At 53.4% G+C, this 17,205-nt stretch overlaps 7 protein-coding genes across 7 annotated transcripts; 5 read left to right on the top strand and 2 right to left on the bottom strand.

Annotated features, from left to right (window-relative positions):
* Positions 1-890: 890 nt before the first annotated feature.
* On the top strand, positions 891-2,683 carry CPAR01_06940 (cytochrome P450; the record flags this gene model as incomplete). The annotated part of the gene is made up of 5 exons (XM_060491211.1): positions 891-1,356; positions 1,401-1,478; positions 1,545-2,141; positions 2,193-2,299; positions 2,363-2,683. The coding sequence occupies 5 exons, from the start codon at positions 891-893 to the stop codon at positions 2,681-2,683; spliced, it is 1,569 nt and encodes a 522-aa protein (XP_060350085.1).
* Positions 2,684-3,723: 1,040 nt separating this feature from the next.
* CPAR01_06939 (PHB depolymerase family esterase) lies at positions 3,724-5,162 on the top strand (the record flags this gene model as incomplete). Its single annotated transcript, XM_060491210.1, has 6 exons — positions 3,724-4,176; positions 4,257-4,628; positions 4,687-4,761; positions 4,823-4,993; positions 5,051-5,087; positions 5,143-5,162. The coding sequence occupies 6 exons, from the start codon at positions 3,724-3,726 to the stop codon at positions 5,160-5,162; spliced, it is 1,128 nt and encodes a 375-aa protein (XP_060350084.1).
* A 2,264-nt stretch (positions 5,163-7,426) lies between these two features.
* CPAR01_06938 (transmembrane amino acid transporter) lies at positions 7,427-9,208 on the top strand (the record flags this gene model as incomplete). The annotated part of the gene is made up of 1 exon (XM_060491209.1): positions 7,427-9,208. One exon carries the CDS (start codon positions 7,427-7,429, stop codon positions 9,206-9,208), a length of 1,782 nt encoding a protein of 593 aa, XP_060350083.1.
* A 234-nt stretch (positions 9,209-9,442) lies between these two features.
* CPAR01_06937 (uncharacterized protein) lies at positions 9,443-10,507 on the bottom strand (the record flags this gene model as incomplete). Its single annotated transcript, XM_060491208.1, has 1 exon — positions 9,443-10,507. One exon carries the CDS (start codon positions 10,505-10,507, stop codon positions 9,443-9,445), a length of 1,065 nt encoding a protein of 354 aa, XP_060350082.1.
* Positions 10,508-12,045: 1,538 nt separating this feature from the next.
* CPAR01_06936 (uncharacterized protein) lies at positions 12,046-12,261 on the top strand (the record flags this gene model as incomplete). Its single annotated transcript, XM_060491207.1, has 1 exon — positions 12,046-12,261. The coding sequence occupies one exon, from the start codon at positions 12,046-12,048 to the stop codon at positions 12,259-12,261; it is 216 nt and encodes a 71-aa protein (XP_060350081.1).
* Positions 12,262-13,364: 1,103 nt separating this feature from the next.
* On the top strand, positions 13,365-13,718 carry CPAR01_06935 (uncharacterized protein; the record flags this gene model as incomplete). The annotated part of the gene is made up of 1 exon (XM_060491206.1): positions 13,365-13,718. The coding sequence occupies one exon, from the start codon at positions 13,365-13,367 to the stop codon at positions 13,716-13,718; it is 354 nt and encodes a 117-aa protein (XP_060350080.1).
* Positions 13,719-14,853: 1,135 nt separating this feature from the next.
* On the bottom strand, positions 14,854-15,673 carry CPAR01_06934 (uncharacterized protein; the record flags this gene model as incomplete). The annotated part of the gene is made up of 3 exons (XM_060491205.1): positions 14,854-15,014; positions 15,088-15,240; positions 15,304-15,673. 3 exons carry the CDS (start codon positions 15,671-15,673, stop codon positions 14,854-14,856), a joined length of 684 nt encoding a protein of 227 aa, XP_060350079.1.
* Positions 15,674-17,205: the final 1,532 nt, after the last annotated feature.

The following is a 17,205-nucleotide window of genomic DNA, read 5'->3' as shown; positions in this document are numbered from 1 at the left end:
CAAGGGCTATCGCAGACTTTACACCGCGGTAGATTCCGCCTGCTTGTCAGTCATCCGATCGAGAGAAGAATTTGACGCTTTGATCACCGCTCCGGGCACTACTGTAACGCTCCGTATGGAGACGCGACTGGAGCAGAGTAGTCGTTGATATCCAGTGCACTACAACAGTAGTCAAGAGATAATCCGTAATAATGCCGCCTACAAATCCGCTGTGTTATGTCCGTAGGGATGACCTCCGACTAGATCTCGGACCCGACGACGCGGAGCTAAAGGATGTGTTAGTACTAATCATAGGGCCGGCCGGCAACCATGATGCCGGGTTTCCGCCTTCTATTAGCGCACCCACACAAGCAGGTGGATTTATCGAGCGCTGCGGTCGTAGTCGCTGTCTCTCCCTTCAACCTGGCGTCTTGAAGCACCCTTCATCGACCAGCAAAAACACTAACACACATTAAAAAGAGTACAAAATGTGTCATTTGAATGATGCTCTCAGCAGCCAATGTAGCGGTCCGAAAGACAATCCGCGCGAAGGTTTCGGACCGAGCCCCAGCTCCGTAGTAGCTTTCTTCATCGACTCATTCGCTTCCATGCCACAGAGAAATCTATGTACTCCCTAGCACCTCGTGGTCTTCACAATGAGAATCGCGGCGAAAATGTTGGGCGACAGGTTAAGTAGGTACTTTGAGCCAGCTCACCTTTGGAGTCAGAGTAGCAGTCGGATTGAACGAGAAGCTTTATTCAAACTCATAGTGAATAGGTCAAATTTAAAGAATTTTTAAATCTCGGCTCTAAAGACTGAGCCTTAGTTCGTGAACCCTCATCTGTACTGGAGATAGTTTTCCGCAAGCCACTTCTGAGATAGTGTCAGGCCCAGTTCCGATCACCATATCATGGATACGAACGTATCAACTACATCAGCCAGCTGGGCAGAGTTTGCAAGCCTAAAGCTATCCTCATCGCTTCCTGCGTCCAACTCCAGCTTCTATTGGCTAGCCTTACTCGTACTAGCTTCAGTCATCGCAGCACCTCTTCGACACAAGTTCCAAGATGTCGAGATCTACCCAGTCATCAACAAGACTCAGGAGGAATACCTGAAAGGCGGGAGAGCCCTCCTTGCCAAGGGAGCCAAGAAATACGGCGGCAAGCCATTCAGAGTCTTCACCGGTCAGGGTAGCACCCTCACGGTTCTGGCGCCTGAGTTCTGCCACGATGTGAAGAATGATAACCGCTTGAGCTCGACCGAGTTCCTCCTGGCCTACTGGCAGGCCGGGACACCGGGGTTCGAGCCGTACTTTAGCTCGGGAAGCGAGCTCATCCGTGAGATGATCCGAACTCATCTCACTCAGAGTGATGTTGGTGAGTCTTTGGAACCCGTCCAGTCTCACAACTTGCTCATCTAGGCCGCGCAGCCAAATTATCACAACCGCTCGCAGACGAGGCAGCCAACGCTCTGAAAGACGTCTTTACGGATAACGAAGGTACATCTAACCAATCATCTCATACCCTTACTTGAGATACTCATGTCCTCTCTAACACCATCTCAGAATGGCACGAAATCATTCTCGCCCCGACAATCGCCCAAATCGTCGCCCGCGTCTCTGCCCTAGTCTTCCTCGGCCCCGAACTCTGCCGGGACCCAACCTGGCTCACTATCACCATGAACTACCCCCAAAAAGCCATGGCCGCCGCCAAAGTCCTCCGCTCCTACCCGGCCCCCGTCCGCCGCTTCGTCCACTGGTTCCTCCCCTGCTGCCGTGAGCTGCGCCAGATGCTCCGCACCGCGCGGCAGGCTATCGAGCCAATCCTGCAGAAGCGGCGCGAGCAGGAGGCCGAGAAGGGTGGGGTCGTGTTTGATAACGCGTTGGCGTGGATCGAGAAGCTGGCGAAGAAGCAGCAAGATCGGACGGCGCAGAATGCGGCGTTTCAGCAGCTTGGGTTGTCGATTCTCGCGAATGCTTCGAGTACAGATATGGTGTCGCAGAATTTGCTGGATTTGTGTGTGAATCCGGAGGTGACGGAGGCGTTGAGGGGGGAGATTGTGAGGGAGACGAGGGGTGGGTGGAAGAGCTCGACGTTGTATAATCTGAGGCTTTTGGACAGTGTGCTGAAGGAGACGTTGCGTCTCAAGCCCATTGCGTCGGGTCAGCGACTTTCATTGACTGCGCATTGTGTCATTGCTAACTTGCAAATAGTGGCTCTTGGGAGGCGCGTGATGGAAGATGGCGTGAAACTGAGTGACGGCACCGTGCTGCCCAAGACGACAGGCGTTGCCGTATCATCCGCGAACATGTGGGATCCGGTAAGACATTCCATCTCTTGTCGGCGGTCTATGCCGACCAGATCGCTAACTTCCTGAACACAGGAGATCTATCCAAACCCAGAAACCTTTGACGGCCGACGCTTCCTCCGGATGCGCGAGGGCGGCAACAACGAGCACAACGCGCAGCTCGCGAGCGTGTCGCCGGAGCACATGGGCTTCGGGCTCGGCTCGCACGCGTGCCCAGGTCGGTTCTTTGGCGCGAGCTCTGCGAAGCTGATCATGTCGCACATCTTGCTCGGGTACGAGTTCAAGCTGGCTGATGATGTGGACAAGAGTAGTGTTGAGCCTATGCGTTTTGGGTTTTCTACTCTGGCGAATCCTAGGGCAAAGGTCCTGATCAGGCGTCGCAAGGATGCTGTCTGAGGCACGAAGGGAGACTTTATTGAGGCTTGCGTGCTGCGGATATCTGGTGTAAAAGGAAAGACAATACGGCCAGGCGACAAGGCTGTTGGAGCTACCGCCTTGTTGAGGTGACCCGGTCCAAAGCCTCGTCCTAAAGCAATCATGTCATGAAACTAGTGGAGACAATTAATCGCCTAGGAATCAGGAATAGCCCAGAATGATCTCAGGAGCTACTTCGAACGAAAAGCGTGTGCGATATCGAGAAATCTGGGACATCGGCTCGACGGGCAGCAATGCGAAACCGAGAAATTTCTCGTCAATAAGCTTCTCTTTTGGGTAGCACTAATACCACATAGCCAAGCAAGATATATTGTTTCCCGAATTGATCGCGGAGCCTCTGAGCAGTCAAACTCCCAAGAACGGGAATCTCCGTCCAAGCGATTGGCGGAAGAAGTTTCCGCGCTGAGGACTGCATGGCGGGGTTGGCTCGAGAAGCTCAACCATCATCGGAGGGGGTAACTTTTGCTACTCGTTTCCGATACTTCTTAATCTTGAACACGATTTCAAGCTGGAATTCACAGCCGTCTTTCCTAGGAGGCTTCCCGCAGATACCTCCGAATGGAATTGACTGTATTTGGGAACTGAGGCCCGCTGCCCGCGATGGAGGGGCAGAGAGCAGCCGCATCTCGCCTTGAGCACGCACACGTTCTCCATAGGTGAGGGATGGTTAACGTAAGGATAGGGCAGGTCTGCAGGAACAGGGACAGAAGCTTAGTAGCTGGGACTGTACATCGATGAAGCACTCGAAGTGAAAAGAATGGTACGGATGCGGCCGAGAAGTGGCGGAGGATGTGCAAGCCTGATCGACGCGATGTCACTTCACTCACGGATACGGAGGTTTACGATCCGGGGCACTCATTGAAGCAGGCCATGTCTGCAGAAAACCTGTAGGACAGGACTCGGCGAAGAGATAGATAAATCCTCAAAAGAAGCCTCGTCACGGACCCTTCAAAGGAGATGATTTGTGGTTCACCCGCTCGCCCCATCAACCCATCGCCGAGATGAAGTTCATCCTAGGCATGGCCCTCTGGGTCCTAACCCTCCTCAACATCGCCCTCGGCGCCGAAGTCGTCCCCCGCGCAACCTTCACCGAGGTGACAGACTACGGCTCGAACCCCACAGGCACGCGCATGTGGCTCTACGTGCCGCAGAATCTCGCCGCCAAGCCCGCCATCGTCGTGGGCATCCACTGGTGCAGCGGCAGCGCGCAGGCATACTACCAGGGCAGCCAGTGGGCGCGGTACGCCGAGACGTACGGGTATATCGTGATCTACCCGCAGACGCCGTACACGCGCGACAACTGCTGGGACGTGGCGAGCAAGATGACCCTGACGCACGGCGGGGGCGGCGCGAGTAACTCCATTGCGAATATGGTGAGCTTTGTGATTGCGCAGTATGGGGCGGATAAGAGCAAGGTGTATGCGACTGGTATCTCGTCTGGTGCCATGATGACGGTATGTCTCGACTTTTGCTCACCATTGCACGTCCTCTCCTTGTCAAGTATGCTGATAGGTGATCTTTGGTAAACTTGAAGAACGTACTGGCGGCAACATATCCCGACGTCTTCGCGGCCGGCATCGCCTACGCGGGCGTTCCGGCCGGCTGCTTCATGTCCGCGGACGACATCCCCGACTTTTGGAACTCGACGTGCTCGACGGGCCAGTCCATCTGGACGCAGCAGCAGTGGGCCAACGTCGTGAACAACATGTACCCGGGGTACACGGGGGCGCGGCCCAAGATGCAGATTTATCACGGCGCGGCGGACGAAACGTTGAACGTGCAGAACTACTACGAGACGATCAAGCAGTGGACGGGCGTGCTTGGGTACTCTGCGACGCCGCAGTCGTCGGTGGCAAACTTCCCCAGGAGCCCGTATACCAAGTACGTGTTTGGGGATAAGTTGCAGGTGAGTCTTGATGCTCTAATCACTGGTTGAGACAACATGTTGATCTTTGATTTGGAAGACGTTCCTGGGTACGGGCGTGACCCATTCGATTGATGTGTTTCCGGAAGAAGACCTCAAGTGGTTCGGTTTCGTGGTAAGTCTAGACAGGATTGGAGTTCCGGTGTAGACAAGCTGACTGCTGACTGCTGCTCTAGACGCCGGTGAGCTCATCAGCTCCTGCGACGATTCCTGCGACGACGAGCCGCGCATCTACGACGCTGCGAACCTCCACGGCGGCAGCGACAACGACCACGGCAGCCGGAGGATCCGGGACGGCACCTCAGTGGGGTCAGTGCGGCGGGATTAACTGGACGGGACCGACTGCGGTATGTTGCCGCGGTGTGATGAGGAGACTGAGCTGGGTGCTGACATTATTGGGGTAGTGCGCGAGTTCGTTCACGTGTGTCAAGGTCAATGACTGTGAGTGCCGATGATGCTTCTGTGAGTCTGATTGAGTGTGCTAATGGGTGTGAAGGGTACTCGCAGTGCCAGTAGTTGCGCGGAGTGATCATGACAGTTGAGTTGATGATTGAACTGAGCATCACCAGGAAAGGATCATGGAGGTCGGGTCGAGATGCAGATTGACGAGGATGAGGAATGCTGATGAAAAACAAAGAATCCCCTGTTTTCAGCGTCGAGGCCCAGGTCTAGACTTCTAGAAGACAGACGAGAAGAGAAGAAATAAGCATCCAGCTGGCCTTGGCTGTTCCCTTATGACGCTGCTCGCAGGCGCATGATGCACGTGTTTTCCTGGATTGATGGTGAGGCTATGAGGATGGAATGCGATGAGGTCTGCAAGCGGCCGTGCAGCAGCGAGCGTCAGCCATCTTATTATGATGGTGTCGCTTTGAAAGGGCGATTGAGGGTCTAGGTAGTCCAGGTCTCAGATTTGGGGGAGAAACCCTTTCCGCGAAACATGAGCATTCCAGCGGTAAAAAGAAAACATGTGTCTCGGCAGAGGGGGACCGCGATGAGGTCTTGATCTCACAGTCTCACTTGAGACTGACGGAATGAGACAGTGGCCGATGAGTGAAGAAGTGCTCTGAATGACACCATTTGATGTTTCATGCAATCGGTCGGCGGGTGAGTGAGTGAGCAAACGAGGACCGTGGCAGGTGACTGAATGAATAAGTGAGTGAGTGAGGCTATTCCCGGCAGTTCGTGATCCATCAAAACAAATCCACGTGGGTCATTGAGAGGCGACCATTTGGTCATCATATTGTTGGATGGCATGGACCACGTGATGCTGGCCGCTGGTTAGCATCGGACGAGACCCGATCGTTGCTCGGGCATTGGGTTGGGCTGGGATCATTTTTTGAATTTGCTCCGGCAAGCCTACAGGCCTCGACTTTTCTCATTTTTTTAGTCTCTTTTTCAAGGGTCCGTCGGGTGGCGTCATTGGCGGCCCCGCTGGAAGATTTGGTGTGAGAACCTGGAAAGTGAGTGAGAGTGAGCCACGGAGTGAATCTCATAATGAAGAACAAGAGTGACATTGACACACACAACTTCAGAGGAATGCATTTCCAACGCCCGGAATAGCAAGTGTCATGTAGAAGACATGTCTGGGACAGATCCATGATGACGAGTAATCTACTGCAGACCGAGACAGGTCTGTGAAGGGTAACGTGATCTCGTGTCTCTCCACTGGGCCCTGTTTGAGCTTGGTGTCTCACCCCATGAGGGAAGTCGGAGCGTCGAACTCTTTTCTTCAGTCCTGTCATCACTCATTCGCGACTTGCAGAGTTCAATGTGATTCTCTCACCGCCATAAGCTGGCGGCAATTCCTCTTGTCCGGGGGCCCAGCATTGAACGTTTACATCTCCACTGAGAGGCAAGTTTGTGTGGTGCGTGGCAGGGTGAACAGTTGGTCAAGCTAGGCGCCCCTCCTCTGGCTCCTCTGGTGACCATTGGTGCTGTTCTCGCGGCCCCAGAAGTCGCGCTTGTTCCTGCGGACTGACGTATCGCCTTCTCACGATCCTTGGTCTCAAGGGTGAGTGTGGAGAGTGAGAGAGAGCAGCGAAAGTGAGAGTGAGAGTGAGAGAGGCAGTAAACCCCATGCGGCATAGCTCCTCCTCGTCTGCATCTGCAGTACTTTCGAACCGGGTCTTTCCTGTGTTCCCGCTCTTCTCTCGTTGGTTCTATTTCTTTTCCACTTTGTCTCTCCCCCCACCCCCGCGATAGACGTCGACTCTACACAACTTCTTCCCTCCACCATCATCGGACCCTTTCTGCCCAGTCATCCCATCCACCACAAGTATTCCTCTATTTCTTTTTCCAGCTGTGTACTCGGCTACCCATGCATAAATCCGCAGTGGGGTCCGCAAGCGGCTCGAGCTTCACCAAGTCAAGTGTCCACACCAGACATTGACCGACCTTGAAAAACAACGTTGAAGCTTTTCACACTTTCTTCCCATCTCCTCCAATTCCCAATTCCCCACGATCCCATGACTAGAGCTGCGACCGCATCCTCGTAGTCCGCGAGCCCAAACATCCAAACTTGAACCGAGGCAACCCTTCCTCAGAGTTCGGCTCTCTCTGTCTCTCTCTGTCCACCTCTTCTGCATCTTTCTTCATCGTTTCAATTGCATCTTTGCATGGCCTGGGGATGCTCACAAGCATAGACTTGACCTCCAATTTCTCTCAGTTCCCAGCATCCGTCGTGGTTGTTTACCCCAATTCCTTCCACCACTCGATAGCATCACCACAACATCATCATAGACACCATCTCTGATCAGCATCCCCCAAAAACATCCACCGCCATGTCCGACACACCCTCATCCACAGAGGACCGCTTGCGCAGTGCCGTAATCGCAAATCACCTCCCCTCGGGATACGGCACAAGCTTCGACGGCACACGAAACCTCTCCAACGGTGACCTCGCTCACATAAACTCCAATTCCGCCCCGAACCTCCCCGCCACCGAAAATGACGACGGCGACAACGTCGAGGAGGCATCCTCCCTCCTTCTCCCCGGCGGCGACATGCATCGCGATCTATTCAAGATTTCGGCTAGGGAACAAACCTTGAAGCGCGCCCAGACATTCTCCCACCCGCGCCGCACCGAGTCCGGCCACGAATCCGACCTGCCCGCCGCCGAGATGCTTCTGCCCCAGGGCTTTCGCCGCCAATTTGTCATGCAAAAACACAATTATACTGCCGCCACACTCCCCATTACCCGCAACTTTGTAGAGTTCCTCGACTTCTACGGCTCCTTCGCTGGTGAGGATCTTGCCGATTCAGACGAGGAGGCCATTGTCTCGGACGACGAGGATGAAGAGGAGGCGCAAGATAGACCCCGCGGTGCACCTACCGAGACCCGTCCGCTGCTGGGAAGACGCCGGTCCTCGCGCTTCGCCAAGAAGGCCGGCGATGCCAGCACCACAAAGACCTTCTTCACAACCCTCAAGGCCTTCATTGGCACGGGCATCATGTTCTTGCCCAAGGCCTTCAAGAACGGCGGCATCCTCTTCTCCTCTCTGACCATGCTCGTCGTGGCCGCAATCTCCATGGTTGCCTTCCACCTGCTCCTGCAGTGCCGCACCCGCTACGGCGGTGGTTACGGTGACCTCGGCAAGGAAATCTCGGGCCCGCGCATGCGCTCCCTCATCTTGGCGTCTATCACACTCTCTCAGATTGGCTTCGTTTGCACGGGTCTCGTGTTTGTGGCCGACAACTGGTTCTCCTTCTTGAAGGCAGTAACGGGCGGCGCGAATCCCCTCGACTCAACCGCCCTCATTGCTCTGCAGGCCATTGTCATTGTGCCCCTAGCCTTCATTCGCAACATTTCCAAGCTCGGTCCAGCTGCCCTCCTTGCCGACGTCTTCATCATCATTGGCGTAGGATACATCTGGTGGTACGACATCTCGGCCCTCGCTACCCGCGGCATGGATCCCTCCGTCAAGCTCTTCAACCCGAGCTCCTACACCCTCACGATTGGCGCCTCCATCTTCACGTTCGAGGGCATCGGCCTCATCATTCCCATCCAGGCCAGCATGAAGAAGCCGGAGCACTTTGAGCCCCTGTTGGCGGGCGTCATGCTCCTCATCACCTGCGTCTTTACCTCGGTCGGCGCCCTCTGCTACGCGACGTTCGGAGACCGCACAAAGATTGAAATTATCGACAACTACCCGCAAGACAGCCGCCTCGTCAACGCCGTGCAGTTCATGTACGCCCTCGCTGTCCTCGTCGGCAACCCCGTCCAGCTATTCCCCGCCATGCGTATCATCGAGACCAAGATCTTTGGCTACCGCTCAGGCAAGAAGGATCTCCTGACAAAGTGGAAGAAGAACGCCTTCCGCACCTCCCTCGTCGCCCTCTGCATCGCCATCTCCATTGCCGGCTCCGCCAACCTCGACCGTTTTGTCGCGCTCATTGGATCATTTGCGTGCGTGCCTTTGGTCTACATTTACCCGCCCTACCTGCATCTCAAGGGCATCGCCGAGACGAGAAACCAAAAGATTTGCGATTACGCGCTCATGGCCCTCGGCCTTGTCGGCATGGTGTACACCACCGCTATCACCGTGGCCACCAGCTTCCTGTAGAAAGCGTAGAGCCCGAGAGTCCAGAGTTACAAGATTTGTAAAGACTTGAAAGACTTGAGAAGAGATTTGTTAGAGTTGAAAAAAAAGCAGAGAATGCCGGAGCGTTTGAGCTTGTATATGTATATGTTTACGACCGGAAAAGGAAATTAATACAGCGTAGAATTCATGTTCATTCATCTTTTTCGTCTACCTTGTGCAATGTGTGATGCACCCGATGCTTCTCAACGCCGATAATCAATCCTCCCGCCACCGAATAGACCAATCCCCCTTTGCAAAGCTAGGCTCAACAACCTTGCCCTGTCTAACAGCCTCACACTTCCTCCTCTCCTCGCCATCCCCAACCAGAAACCCAAACACAACCCCCCTCCTAGCAGCACACCTCACCATCTCCCTCTCGTGAGCCTTCCTCTGCCCTTCAGCCCTCTTCTCCCTCATCTCCTCCGTCTCCTCAACCCTCTCCGCCCGCCCCTTCTCCCCGCCCACGCTCCCATTCACCTGGCTCTGCGTCTGCGGAGGCCTCACCCTCGTCCCGCTGCGCACAGAGAGGCTCGCCTGCACGCTAGGATCCAGCTCTGTGGATTTGGTGCGGTCTACGCCTAGCATCTCGTCGATTATGTCCTCGCCTCCGTCTTCGTCGTAGGAGCGGCGTTCGCGGAGGGAGATGCCCTCGTCTTCGTTGTCAGAGGAGGATGATTTGGCGGTGATGACGCGCGAGGCGCGGTTTTTGCCCCGGCCGTAGATTTGGTCAGGGGCTTTTCGCTCGCCGAAGAAGGTTTCTTCGACGATGTCGCAGGGGACGAGGATTCGGGTGTCGCCCTTTGTTTTCTTGGGTTTTGTTTTTGCCTCGGTTTGGATTTCTTCCTCGCCTTGGAGGAAGCGGACGAATACTTGTTCGATTTCCTTGTCTAGACGGCTTGGTTTCTTTGCGCGGCAGCGGGAGGAGCAGTATTTCGCCTCGACGGGGGGTTTTTGGGTTTCGGAGGCTTTGTCCTTGTTGGAGTTTGACTTGGAGGATGTGTTTGTGGCTGCGGTCTTGCGGCTGGAGATGACGCGGCCGCAGGTGCGGCAGTAGGGTGTTTGGTCGCCGTTGGGGAGGAGGTAAAAGGGTGCTGGCGTGGCTTGGGATTTGCCTGGTCGGGACCAGGAGTCCATCCAGCTCATTGTTGTGGTGTGGAGGGGTGTTTGTTGCGGGAGTTGATGACTGTGGTTGAGGGGCCGGAGGATGGGAGTCGTGGAGACGATGGGAGCTCCGTGGGTGAGTCGAAGGCCGATGTTGAGCTGTCGTGGTCGCAGTAGCATCTAGAGGAGAATCTTGAGGACAGCGATGGTGTTTTGGAGCAAATGGACAAAGGGAAGGGAGCGAGTTTGGGGCTCGGAGGTTGTTGACCAGTGAGCTACGTCATCGATGTCATTCCCCCATTGACCAATCATCGTCTCTCATTTAAGCGTCAGTCACGAAGCCACAACATGAGACCTCAGCTTCGTCATAAGCAGACAGATTAAATGGAAGCTTGGGAATAGTGTTGAAATGTAAGATGGTTTCCAATTCTCTGGAGTGATTTGAATGGAGAAAAGTCACATTAACCTCAATACATATAGCTCTTATTGTTGCATGCTGCTCACAAGCTGCTAACATAAATGATAAGTGCTCAAGTTGTAAGAAGAAGATTCCTCATAGCGTCGCCTTCATGGATCCATTTGCCCCATATCGTTGACCATGGTGCCGTTCTGAATTGAGGCAATGTAGCTCTCATGTCTCTAGAGGAAGCATGCATGTGGATGCCCTCATCTATGAATGAGTAAGCTATATAGCATCTATGCCTGGGTATTTGTGTTGAGGTAAAACTCGACAGATAATCATCATCCTCATAGCTACCCATCATTATTTCTCAAATGAAACAATCGTTCTATAGTGCTAGGTGTACTTTGTTCTTTCCTAAACTACAATCACAAGCTCCGTAGATATGCCGGTGGGAAGCTCAACCGCCCCTTCCTGCTCTATCATGAGGCCCTCCTTCCTCTTGTGCACCACCTCACCCCCTTCTTTGGACGAAATTTCATCGCGCTTCATAGCCTTCCCTTCCCTCACTTCGTCCGTTCTGCTCCTTCCGTCGGGTCTTCCAGACGGTCGTTCATCACGTGAGGGCGGTTGAACGACCCTTTGAGATCTTCTGGCCCTCCCTCCTCCCCAATATAAAAGGCCAGCCTTTCTCCCCGACTTCACCCATCCTTCCTTTCTTCTTTCCTCTTCACCCCGACTGAGGTCCTTGACCTTGAGCTCAAAGTGGTTCCCCTCTCACTACCCCGAACAGCTTCTGGAGCCACAATCGGGGGAGTTCTTTCACTATTTCCATTCCTTGTTCGAATCCTCCGTCCAATTCAACACGAAGCAGGCTGGTAAGTCTTCACCTGCGTTCTCTACATTCGTCCGAGCAGTCGCTAACGCCATCGCAAGGTTACTCTTTGGACGGAAGGACTCGGGACCTTCAGCAGCGTCTCATGTCTCCTTCCACTCATTCCGAGGTGTCTTCATGAACGCTTCGATGTCTTCTTGAACGCTTTGAGTCCGGCACCAAGAGAATTGTATGTGGTTATCCCCTCGTTCCTTCCTTCGTCTGAGAAATTACTGATTGCCATCGCAAGTCTTGTCGTCAGACGGAAGAAATTGGCACCTCCCCTTCACACCACTCAACACTCTTTGTGAAACAGTTTCTTTTCTTCACTTTCATTGTTCGAACACTTGTTCACCTCGAGAACATCAAGTCAGCCGTAAGTACCTCATCCTCCGTCCTTTATCATCCTCGTCTGAGCAATTGCTAACTCCATCGCAAGTCTTGATGTTGGACGGCAGAGCTCACCAACCCCGAGTTGCTTGCTTGAATACATGCTTCATAACTTGGAGCTGGCTCCAAACATTCATTGCCTGTCTACCACAGGCACCGACAGCCAACAATAGCTTCATTCAGCGCTGGCGCTGTGGCATATCTTCGACAAGTTTCATCAAGTCTGGTGGTCGCCATCACCATCCGCAGCCCTCAGGTCGTCACCTGTAGCTACCAGCTGTTGCAAAGACTCGTCGACTGGGTGACAGTCTGCTTAGCAAAGAGCAGCAGCATGCGCGGAACTGCAAAACGATTTGGTGTGATGTCCTGCTTGTGTCGCCCGAGATGGTATCAGACTGACTTTTTGTAGGTGTTTCACTACCAACCCAGCCAACTACACGATTTTCCGCAATGTGGCTGTCTGGGAGGTTATTTCTGCCTGCCCAGATTCGTCCACACTCACCACGTCACGAACGGTCTGCAGCCGATAAGGGATCAAGGACAGAATGATCCGAGGCCTCCAAGGCCGAGGTTGTACTGGGGGGTGTCGGTGTTGCTCCTTTTTACCACTCCTATCATGGAAAGTCACTGTTCTGATATGGTGAACTCCCTCCCCTTGCATTTGAAGGCCAGAATTAGCACTAATCTCTACTCACAATCTAGTTCGAATTACGCCTTTGCCCCCATGGGGAAGACTTCAAACACTGGCCCATTTCCATTCCTCAGGTTCCGACGGCCTCTATACTGTCACTGGGTGGCGGGCGCAAGAAAGGCGAGAATATTAAGAGTGGTGTTTACCACAAGTTCACGTTGTTCTGAGGAGAGTCTGTTGGAAACACTACCCTGCCCTGAATTCTTGCTCAGACAATGTTCAAAGAACCAAGTCTAACGACACTTTCAACCATCCAACAACGGTGGCGGACCTCAAATAGTAAAAGGGGATGCATCCTCGGCCATGACTTCAGCGATCTCCTGGCCGTTAGAGTGCTCAAAGGCAATTGCACACTCTACTTCTTCGCCTACTCCAAGCTATGCTCAACGCGATGCTCGTCGTTCAACCAGGGGTTTGGCCCGACAGCTCTCCCGGAAAACGGAGAGTATAAGACTACGGCAATCTTTCTTCCTTTGCAGGCGGAGATACCAACACTACTTCTCCTCTTACCTATGGGCCCGCCACTGCCCACGGGGTCAGCGAGCACCATTGCTACCATCGAGATGGTCATGGCCCGGAGGGACGTGGCCCTATTTATACGATGGCTTGAGGGGGTTCGGTCGCGAATCCCCTCAAGATATTTCGGCCCAGATACGGCATCAAGAGAAAGCTCGAGATCGTCATGAAGACGCCGTTCGAGGGTCTTCAGGAAAAGCGACATCGCTTCTTTTTGGGGACAGAGAAGAACAGGGCCCGAGACCTTGTCGAATGGCTCAACGCCCTTTCCGACCGGCCTCTGGAGCCACCTCGACCGGCAATGCCCACACTCGCGCGGCTCGGCCTACCTGATTCAAGGACAACTGGATCAGGATATTTTGCTCAAAACGACTTAAGACTGTCGCACTTTCTACAAATATTTATTGTTTTTGCCTTCATCGCCTCGCCCATGTGCTCGATGACTACAATCTGCCTCTGCCAGGCGATTCCAATCACTGAGACGAAGAATCTCGAAACATGTTCAAAACTTCAGCCATGAATGCAGGCACTAGCCTAATTCAAGGACAGCATGCACATGATGTGGTGGGAAACCCCTCACATGTGTTGCTGTGGATCCATCTTTTGCTCCAAGCATCATCATCACTATGCGCTCCACAGCCTACTTCAAATGATCTCCAAAGACAGGCTGGCTTTGGCTCAAGGATAGTTCCTCTTGTTCAAACAGAGGTGCTCGAAGAAGGGCAGCATGACTCAGGTATGTCAACTTCTCGCCGAAGGCCCTCTCTCTCTCCAAATGACAGTAAAAGCTAACGTTCTTCCCGCTTGCAGAAAGATCAACCGGCGCAATTTCACCTGTGATCGCCTCTTGCGTAGAACGCGGCTGGATATTTGCGTTGAAGAAACGCCGCGGCTTTCCCGGTCCCGGGCGTGGATTGCATCTACATCAATCCTCGTACTGACGAGATCTCTCTTGGCTAAGTCTCGCGTGCATCATCACCAGACGGATGATTCCGAAGACGACTTCGATGGGCTCTTCAATGCCAAGGTCAAGAACATTGATATTTCTTGGGAGTTATTGAGAGGTCTTCGAAGGCCTCTTCAAATGGGGAATCCGTCTCTCGCGTGAGAAAGCCGCAAAACCATTCATTGCTCTGCTACTGGAACACATCATGAAGGCCGAAGGAATGTAGCATGTTCGAATGGAGGATTAAGCATCGTGGAGGAGAATGAGCTGGACCTATGACCTGCACTGGCAGAAACATCTGGGGATCACGCAGATTCACGATGGGGTTTCGACAGTAGCGAAGCACAAATGGTGGCAACGAGTCAGGAGACTAGAAGTACAAACTGAGAGCAAGAATCGCATTTGAGGACTTCAAAGAATCATCATTGCAGACCCTCTGTACATATATGGGCAATGACTGGGTGACAACATGTATCCACGTATTGCAAAGGCTTTTGCGAGATGAGTGATTCGATGGTGTCAGAGATGGGCAAGTTACATGGTTGATCATTAAAGCTTTTGTTATTTTACAGTCGCAACTTGGTATCTTGGCTAGCAGGGTACTACATATGTACAGCGATGCGTGTGTGAAGACATGGTATAAAGTACAAGAAAAAACCTTTCCCTTCCGGAGGCAAACGAGCTCAGCTCTTGAAGTGGCCTAGCACATTTACTGTCCAAAGGTGAACTCGGGGATATCAATGGTGGTGACGGTCCAAGTCTTGCCGCCGTCGCTGGTGGACATGTCGCCGGTGACGCCGTTGCCCTTGCCCATGGTGTTGATGTAGTTGGCGTCGGCCTTGTCGAGGATGATCTTGGTGTTGATCCAGGCTATTGGAGGTCATTGTCAGCACACTGATTCGGTGTTTGGGAGAAATGGAAATTATAGTGGATGTGGACTTACAGTGAGCACCAACGGTGCCGCAGTCCTCGGCGGCGCACTCAACGGCGCTGCCCCAGCCCTGGGCCTCACCGTCCTTGGTGGACAGGGTGGCGACGACCTTGTCGTTGATGGAGACGGTCTGGGTGTAGTTCTGGGAGGCATCATCGAACTTGTCTGTAGGTTGATTTTCCGTTAGCAACAAGCCACAACCTCATCAACCTCAAGAGAGCAGCTTACAGTGCATGGTGATCTTGTCACCCTCAGAGGCGTCGGTGCCCTCAGTCTGAACAGGCATCTGGGAGTTGGCACCGGTGCTGAGAAGAGTGTAGGCGAAGATGGACCACTTGTCGGTGCCGGTGTTGTCGTAGTTGGAGTTGTCGGCGATGGACTGGATCAGGTCGCCGTTGGAGGTGCCCATGCCAACCCAGAGGGAGGCGCTGCCTTTGTTGTTGGAAGGGGCGGCGGGGAGGACGAGGGTGGAGGTGGCTTCGCGGATGAAGGAGTCGGAGGCGACGGGACCGGTGCTGAAGGCCGGGCCCATGGCGGCCTGGACGCCGGCGACGGCCGTGACGGCCAGGGCGGAGAGCATCTGGGTGGTGGAAGGCATCTTGGCGGTGATAGTGGATGGAAGATAGAAGTGAATGTTGGTAGTTGGTGAAGTGAAAAGAATGACTGTTTGTGAATTGGAAATGGGCTGCGAATGGCTGATCGAATGCCGAGAGAGGCTAATCTTCTTTCTTTATATACAAGCTTCAGTGATGATGTACCCACGCTGCCTTATTGGTGGAATCATCCAAACTTACAGTTGCCATAGCGGTTCATATCATCTCGAAATGGGTTTTCTCGCCTCTGGATCCAGCAATGTTTCAACGATACAGCTTTTTAGTGGGTTTGATACTACGAATGGGCTGGACAGACGCGGGACACGCAGGGTTACAGGCATACGGAGTATTACAGACTACAGTAGGACATGTTGGCTCGCTTTCGCTCCTCTTTGAGAGATCACTAAATCCGTGGGCCAGGAGTCGAGTGCGTATTTCCCGTTTTGGCGAGATCTACATGTACGGTTGATGGACCCGGAGGACGTTGCCGGCGCCTGGTGTAACAACTCTGGGCCCTTTTGTTCTTAGATCAGGGATTCCCTGTGGACGGCTTCGACGGAGTAGCCCAGATTGCCTCCACAAACAGTATCCGTATGCACCTTACGAGACGGAGACCAATTACTATGAGATGACATGACACTGAGTCTCTGGAATGGTTCAGTCAAAGTCGGTGCGGGTTACTAATCGATGGTCGTCTAAATTGAAGCTGTCTCGTGTCTACCCTATAGAAGCGGCGTTTAAGTATCTGTTTTGGTAGGCTATACGCTTATTTTGACTTTCTTGGCTGGCCATCAACGGACGTGACGCAGCAGATTTACTGCTGTGTGATGCAAAAACTTTGCATTCCTCTACGGATGATACTCCTCGGAAACAGGCACGCGCTGGCCATGTTGGGGGCCGTGTTGCCGTGTAAGAGGCCAACAGTAACCCAACGGCAATTAACGTGACGCGCGAGTTTAATCAACTTGCCGCGGAGACTAACAGAAATAGGCGCCATCTGTGCCCATCAGTACGGCGAAATGTTGCCCCCTTTGTCTCCACTGGAACCACCACACACACAACACACAAAGCCCCTACTCCATGTTCGGTGTCAAGCGAAATTGATTCGAGCTGACAAAGTGCCAAAGTGGATAGGCGATGATGACACAGGACGAACTGGCAGCACATCAGGAGTCGTCCGAAACGACAGAATCAGTCAACGAGGGGGCAATACGAGAATCCCTACTCCGTTTGCGACCCAGTCTCATCAGTAGTGTTCCTCTATTCGCGAGGCATGGGCACGCAGTGGTAATGTACACAGTTCTCGGTACTCAGAATGGGGAGCTTGCATGGTTGTCTCCCGGAGGAAATCCCCACGATTCACGGAGACTGGGCGTTGGCCAAGCGGCCAAGGGCGATCTCCGCTACTTTCCCCTGAAGTCCCGTCTTGAGGGTTCTCGCCTTTTCCTTGCCTCATTCGGATGACGGCTAGCATTTCCTGCACCCTTTCAGCCTCAGAGTCGTATCTCGAAAACTAGTCCTTGGCTCATTCTTACGA

This window comes from Colletotrichum paranaense, assembly GCF_030867605.1.
Source record: "Colletotrichum paranaense strain IMI 384185 chromosome Unknown Scaffold_5.1, whole genome shotgun sequence".
Taxonomy (NCBI): domain Eukaryota; kingdom Fungi; phylum Ascomycota; class Sordariomycetes; order Glomerellales; family Glomerellaceae; genus Colletotrichum; species Colletotrichum paranaense.
This window is presented reverse-complemented; position numbering and strand designations above follow the sequence as displayed.